At 44.4% G+C, this 7,505-nt stretch overlaps 1 protein-coding gene across 1 annotated transcript; it reads right to left on the bottom strand.

Moving 5' to 3' along the window:
- Positions 1 to 997: 997 nt before the first annotated feature.
- LOC132450210 (prospero homeobox protein 2-like) lies at positions 998 to 7,456 on the bottom strand. Its single transcript, XM_060042256.1, has 5 exons — positions 7,222 to 7,456; positions 5,344 to 6,784; positions 4,971 to 5,072; positions 4,251 to 4,445; positions 998 to 1,395 (listed from the first exon to the last, which is right to left on the bottom strand). The coding sequence occupies exons 2-5, from the start codon at positions 6,778 to 6,780 to the stop codon at positions 1,228 to 1,230; spliced, it is 1,902 nt and encodes a 633-aa protein (XP_059898239.1). The 5' UTR covers positions 6,781 to 6,784; positions 7,222 to 7,456; the 3' UTR covers positions 998 to 1,227.
- Between the last annotated feature and the right edge of the window lie 49 nt (positions 7,457 to 7,505).

Below are 7,505 nucleotides of genomic sequence, written 5' to 3'. Positions count from 1 at the left end.
GTGTAATGTGTTCTGATGAATTGCAGTACAATCAATGTTGCTGGTTTTAATCTCCCATAGATTAATGCCCATTGAATACTACAATGTAGAATTCATGGATTTTTTTATGAAGGGAAAACTACACATAAGGCATGTTGATCGGAGTAAACGTTTAGAGTATTTTGTGAAACTTAACTAAATGAAGTTTCTGGGAACGAGTGAAATACTGAACGTCATTTTCTAAATATTAGGCCAACTTCCTCACGCAGTACATGATCCATGAATAGGGTTTGAAGATTTATGCTCACAAATACAGTCCCCAGAACAGTAATCCCTGACCAAAGGGCAAGCATGGAGACCCGTATGAAATGCAAGGCAACGGTGAACAGCGAGAAGAGGTTGTTTTGCACTCTAAATGGTAAGTATTGCAACTAGTCAATTCACAGTTTGTTGTAATATGCTACGGAAATTAAAGCACATCAATGCCACTAAGATGTTAGCGGCATTAATGTTTGACTCCCCAGCTAAAAGGTTCTGTGCTCGATCCCCAATGTCCACAGTCTGCCTGCATGCATCCTTGAGCTAAGATGGCCGACGCGAGCTGCTCCTTAATGCGGGGTCTGAAGTCGGTTTTAAGTCACTTTGGATAAAGTGCCAAATGTCAATGGTAATGGTTAAACAAACAATATGTTTCAATGTCTTAGTGAGAGACAGGAAATGTAGTCTCATAAGGCACTCATCATAAGAACCAGGAATTATTTTGGACCTAATTTTCCAACTTTTTAAAAGTCAAGTTAATGTTAATATACATGATTGTTTAAACGTGTTGTCTTGGCGTCCTGTAAACGAAAACTTGTATTCTCTGAATATTAAAACCGTTCCTCTCTTCTGTGGCGTTTGACTCTTCTGTGCATCACCTGAACACCAGTCTTCTACCTGAAATGGTGTTCTTCATCTTGTCTTTGTTTTTGTATTGAGAATTGGAAACACAATAAGGAAACAATTGTTATTGCTTTTTAATTTGGATAATATAGATAAAGTAAATCCTGTATAGTTTGTCCATTATCATGGTTAAATCTGATTGCCTACACACTACAGAGCAATGTAAAGTCTAATCATTTAGTGTTATCTGAAAGAGTCATGTTCAGTGCTCATGAAAGAGAAAAACACAATAGCCCATGAGTTCAACAGACTCAACAAACAGTCTTGGGCCACAGATGAAGAGCATGGCTTGTGATGTACTGGTTGTTAGTCAGGGTAGTGAGCTTTGAACTCTTCGGGTACATTGCTGTCCAGTTTACAGATGACCTTGTAGATAGGCTTCTTCCACGAGGGATCGCAGTCCTTCCCCAGGGAAACGGCCACGTAGAACTCTCTCAGCGTCATCTCCGCCACCTCAAGAAATCTCTCGGGGACCTGTTCACAGAAACATGGAATGAACACAGATTATATGACTTCATGCACCTGTGAATGAGTGACTTCCCTTCTTAAAGAGTTTGTGTGTGTGTGTGTGTTTTGGATGTGTATTGTAGTATCCATTTTAGGCCTGTATCCATCCCGGTAAGTTGGAGGACAATGATAATGAAGAGCATAACCGTTTTTTCTTTCAGATCCCTATTGTTTAAACTTGTGCCGTATTGTTGGTTCATCAGATTGTTTGATTCCCAACGGGATCCACACATTCTTCCATGTATTGTTTACTTTTAATGTTGAAATCTAATCTGAGCAGGGTGCTCTGGTGTAAATGGACAGGTAGCTAAAGCTGAACAGTAAGAAAATTACTTGCGACACAGCTGTAGCTTTATAGACTGGGCGGAAACTCGATGGAAAGACCATACTGCCATCTATTTTTATTAATAACCGCACATCAATTTCACCACTAGAAATAAAATGTATGCACGCCGTCTCCAAAATCATTGGTCTCCCCATCCCAGACCTGTCATTTATCATTGACTTACCTGTGCAACATAACGCTTGTGACACACATGCACGCACACACACCTCTCTCTCATTGGCTGGTGTGTTAATGTGCTGCTGTTGATAGCTTGTATTGTAATTAACGTCCTATGTGATGTACACGAGTGGCTATGAATTTCCTCTCAGGAGGATGATGCAACGGAATCTAATTTAATCCAAATAATTTAATCCAGTGTTAAACTACATGTAGTCAACTCTACAGAGCTGGTGCAACACTAACAAAGAGAACCATCGGCTCTGGTACTAATGTCCAATCTTGTCCAATCCATTCCCTGTCAAACTACATTAGAGCTTTGACTTTATTCTATTATGCACCAGCGGGGCTACTTGATGGCCTGATTACCATGGCTCTAATCACCCTACTCAAAGACATTGCCATGTAATGTTGTGCAGTATTTTACTGTAGTTTTCTGTAAGGAAAGCAAGTGATGACTGCAAGTGAAGGCTCCTCCTACAAGCCCGGCCAAACTCAAAGGTCAAGAGGTCACAGTTCATTTAAATTATTTCTGACAATTAGTTAAATCAAATGCAATGTTATAGTCTGTTTGTGTGTGGGGACTTTGCTGCCCTCTGCGTAAGGAGTACAGATTTGAACACTTTGGTAGACCATGACCAAGAAAAGAAAAACGCCATTGTGTATACAATCTGACTAAGAGCCCTAAATACCCGGGTTCTGTGAATACATCTCAGAGCGACGGAAGCAGTTCAATACAAAACAGACTGACATTTTGGGCTTTCTCAGGCTGGCAAATGTAATGTCCCCTACATGTCCATTGGGGAACTGGCATCTCTTTGAACATTCTCCCTGTCATCGTGTGTGTCTACATAAAGGATGCATTCAATTGGAAGCATTTTGCATAATTCATGAACATGTCCCTCATTGTGAGAGTGCTGTAGACTGGGTGGTTTTTGTAGGTTTCTCAGGAACCCATTGAAACAAAATGTTACTAATCCAGCCGTGAATTTAAGATCATACACTATTCATCACACGTATTAGAGCTTGAATGAAATAAAGTATAAAACTGTTTATTCTATGGATCATCTTGGTTGGCCTGTCTGCAATGTCCTTCATAATTAGCAACAACAAAGAAAAATACATATGGTTCTTCAACTAATATTATCTGTTAAAAGACAACTCTTTTCTTTTAAAGGTTTACTGAAATACCGTTGATCCCAGAAATGAGTCCATTGCACACAGAACGGATCGATGGGTCGACCATGATGTGAACGTTATTGGGATTTAGAGACTATACAAAAACGAAGCTTATAGAAACTCCTGTGGCATTGACCTATGCAAAATAGAAAGCTAGAAGCAAATAAACAACACAATGTTCAGGAGTGTATCGCTGGAGGATTTATACAGGCTCAGCCCCCCCCACCACCTTCCCCACGTATAAAGAGCAGGGACAATCATCCACGGAGGGAGAGATCAGCTGAGGTAGCACTGGGATGACTAACAGGGTTGGGTTTATCAGCCTTCTAGGCAGGGAATTGAGCTCCCTGGGGAGTAAATAACATTTCAGGAACATTCTTCCGTCAGAGTGCAGTAAAAAAAATAAGCATTTTAAGGGAGACTTGTGTAGAGAAATGACAATGATAACCAATCCTCTTTAAAAACTCATTAGCTATTTCAGTTCATATTTATTATGGGCTTGTTGATTTAGAGGCTGATCACCTTGTTTGTTCATCCCAAGCCAGCCCAGCTCTGCTATGGATCCATTCAGAACAGTTCAACAGAGATGACGGTACACTCGCAGCAGGGCTGTTGCTGGTGTTTAAATCGAATCAACCTGTAGGCTATAACCAATTCTGTGTTTTTAATATGAACTAAATTTTGTTAAAAATTAGACCAGGTCATTATAGTAAGGCTCAGCATTAACAAATGAATACACTGTACACAAACTAACATGTTCAAAACAGCCTAAGAATGTCACAATTACACAGAAAAATAAGAGACTAAATACTTGTTCATATCTCCTATTTTCTGTGTAACAAGTGTGTTCATACAAAGCCATCTTTCCTTCCGGGACCTCACATTTCTAAACAGTGCTACAATCAAATACAACAAATTGATCATAACCATGCTACACGCGGATTCACTTGGACGAAATAACAAAACTTGTTTACAAATGACTTGCCTCGTGTATAAGGGTGTATAGGGCTAGGGAAAAGGACCTTACAAGATACACAAAAGATACACATTGTCTCATAATTCACCTATGGTTATGATATTGCGACACACCATTGTGATTTTAGTTACACACACACACACCGTCTCTAGCACTGTGTCTCACCTGGAAATCACTGGCCTTGTTGTAGTGCATGTTGAGGGTCCTGAACAACTCTGATTCTCTGCCCACAGTCAGAGCCCCGGTGTGGGCCACTCCCTCGGCCAGGGCCTGGCGGGCCTGCTTCTCCATCTGGATGTAGTAGAACTCCCGGAAGTTGCTGAACCACTTGATGAGCTGGGAGGTGATGCAGCGGGTGAACTGGACCGACCGAGAGAGAGAGAGTGTGAGTCAGCCACACACAATGGGTAAGGTGAGTGGGTCAGGTTATGGGTAAGAGAGATTATATAATAAGAGAAACTGTAAAATGTGTATTGTCGGCACAAAAAACAGATCTAATTGTTTATAATATTTTATATATTTATCGTATTGTTCAGTGATTATCGACTTTGTTTTGATTGTGAATGCTAATAAAGTATGTTTTGGATAAATCTGTTGTCTTTCGTGCACAAATTTATCAATGGTTCATTGCTACTATACTGTATTTAGCAATATTTTATTGCCTCCTGAAGAAAACCTTTTTTGCATCAGACCTATAATGAAAAAGTATATCAAACATACTTACTACATGCTAAATCTATGTAATAATGTGGAAAACATTCAGTCATGAGCTTTTGACAAGACCGCAGGCAAAATCTTTAACTTAATAAAAGTTAACGTCCCCTTTTGGACTCTAGTGAAGACTTCATCATGTGACTACACCGGTGGTTCAACATCACGGCTCACCTGCACGTCGTGGAAGAAGGTCTTGAGCACCAGGGAGCTGGGGTAGCGAGTGTAGAAGAACATGAGTTTGGCCTTCTTCAGGTGGCTGGTGGTCAGACCGTCCTGACAGCGTTAAGGAACCACGCTCGCCAGAGAAGAGTCAAACTAGTGTACCAAAGCTCCAATATGTCCAAACACCTCCCTAGCTGTCACACCACAGCAATGCCAAAAAAATACAGCAATTTATCCTCTCGAAAACGACATCAGTGTATTTATCTAAGAAATGTCAGACATTCATAAAACATATCTTTCACAATCAATAAGTTAAGCCGCCACCATTGATTCTCGATCAGGTCTTGAACCCGTTGGGGTGAGGCAGCGACTGAAAGGATACATTCAGGGAGAACAGGCTGCTCATCAGCATGCTCTGGGGCCCGTCTGCCCTGGTCTGAACGTCCATGGGGACGCACAGGTCCCCCAGGAACCCGGGGTCCAACGCAAAGTGCCGGGCCCCTCTGACGGAGCGAGAGTTGACCTTGCACCTCACTTTGCTCCCCGGGGCGCCGGCCGTTGCCAGCACCTCCTGCTTCAGTCCATCGCAGGGGTTCTTGTCTCGCCTGACTGGATCCGCGGCCCCGCCCTTGTTGCCTTCTGAGCCCTGGGGTTCAGAACGATGGCTGGAGGGGAACTCCTGTTCACCGTGGTGCTGGTGGGGGGCTCTGCATATGGCGTAGGGTCTGAGCCGTGGTGCCCTTTGCACGACCAGAGAGAGGGCTTCGGTCTGAACCTCGGGGAGCGTCGAACCGCAGACCGTCTCGCCGTACAGGGACGTCCCGGGTGGCGGGCCCTGACGGGGACGGCTAAGGGGGGACTCGTGAGGAAGGCCGGTCACCGTGCTCCTCTCCATGACGACGACGGCAGGGGCAGCGGCAGGAGGGTGGGACTCCAGGCGAGGCATGATCTTGAAGATGGAGTCGACGCTCATGCTCACGGCGCGCGACAGCTCGTACTTTAGGATGTCGGCCATCAGCGCGTTCGCCGTGTCCGGCGTCCCTGGCGAGCTGCTCGCGGTTTGAACCCGAACCTTTTTCCTCCCGCACGCTTTTCTGTCAAAACCGTCCCCGCAGTGTGGGTCGGGGAAGATGTCGTAGGGGTCTTTGCTTGGTGAGTCACTACCGAAGCTGTGGGTCTCCTCTAACGGGGTCTCCTCCTTCGGCTGGTCAGAGTCCCGTTCCCAGTCCTCCGGGGGTAACCCACCTGATCTCCTGAACTTCAGAAGCGGTTGGCACTTCATGTTCTGGAGTTGGTTCTTTATCGCCGGGACCTCAGAGCTCCAACACCCTACAACGCTGCTTCGGCCAGCTCTTTGTGCCTGGACGCCGTCTGGGGGCCACTCCCGGGGCCCCTTGTCCCCCTGCCCGTCCTCAGGGGCCCCGTCTGTGTCTGGCTCCAGAGAGGGAGAGAAGGAAGACCCAGCCATGTCTCTGATGATGTTTTCCACCCTGGCTCGCTTGGCATGGCGGGCGGTCCTCAGGGGCCAGTCTTTGGGGCCACACAGGGTCGCCGTGGGAGACAGCAGGGGAGGGGGGGCGGACAGCAGGTGAAGGGGGTCCCGGTTCTGGGGGGCAGGGTCGGCTCCGTCCAGCTCCGCTCTGCTGGAGCCCATTGTGTAGGGAGAACCCAGGGGGCTAGTGAGTTTGTCGTCGTTGTTCAGGAGAACGGTGATGTCGAGGCCGTCTGTGATCGTGCACAGAGCGCACGAGTCGTGCTTTAGAGGCTGGACGTGCTCCGGGCTTCGGCAGTCGAGGAACGTGTTACTAGAGGCGTACATCTTCCTGGTCAAAGGAAACAATTTGGTTTGGTTTGGTTTGAGTTGGTAAATAGAGGAGTGAAATGGGAGAAACAGAATAGTGTTATCAGTTTTAAAAATATATATTTTCATTTTGAGTGAGCTAAAATGAAAATCTTTTAAATCAAAAATAAGATGGGATTCAATAAAATATAGAAAAGTATATATAGTTGCCTGTATTCTTGTGGGTTAAATAATGATCATTAAAATTATTTCGTCCTAGATGAAAGACAAAGTACTTTCTATTCTGTGAAAATACCCCTTCCAAAACTTCCAAAAGCTTAATTTGGTATATCTTGTTTTACATTTCCACTAGACTAGGCCTACTTTAGTTTCCAATAAGCCCACACATCCCGCCATAAAGATTAATTGTAAATCAACGAATTTTACGAACATTTTACCTGCCTAAAAGTAATGACCTACCTGTTGCATTCTCGGAGCGGTCTCCTCTCGATGTGAATTATCGGCCGGAGGAGAGGATGCGGTGAGCATTTCTAATAATGACGTGTAGCGTAACACAGGGGGCGTGGTCACATCTGATCGCCTATCCCGGATACATCCATTTTTAACAGCCTCCACTTTTAAAGTAAATGAATAATGTGAATTAAATTCGTAACGTGGAAGATTTATTGATACATTTGATACCCAGACAATCTTTTATGTCATTGTGCACTTTATATTCCAATTTACAGGATGACATTACTCGT

The sequence above is a fragment of the Gadus macrocephalus genome, chromosome 21 (genome assembly GCF_031168955.1).
Source record: "Gadus macrocephalus chromosome 21, ASM3116895v1".
Classification (NCBI taxonomy): Eukaryota; Metazoa; Chordata; class Actinopteri; order Gadiformes; family Gadidae; genus Gadus; species Gadus macrocephalus.
Note: the sequence above shows the minus strand (reverse complement) of the source record. Positions and strands in the feature narration are given on the sequence as shown.

What these genes read in the sequence shown, in the direction of transcription:
- LOC132450210 (XM_060042256.1), bottom strand. Translation starts at nt 6,780, where the DNA reads ATGTACGCCTCTAGTAACACGTTCCTCGACTGCCGAAGCCCGGAGCAC. An exon ending in GCAGCCTGTTCTCCCTGAAT is followed by an intron (nt 5,073 to 5,343) that starts GTATCCTTTCAG and finishes TAACGCTGTCAG; the next exon opens with GACGGTCTGACCACCAGCCA. An exon ending in CCTTCTTCCACGACGTGCAG is followed by an intron (nt 4,446 to 4,970) that starts GTGAGCCGTGAT and finishes CGGTCGGTCCAG; the next exon opens with TTCACCCGCTGCATCACCTC.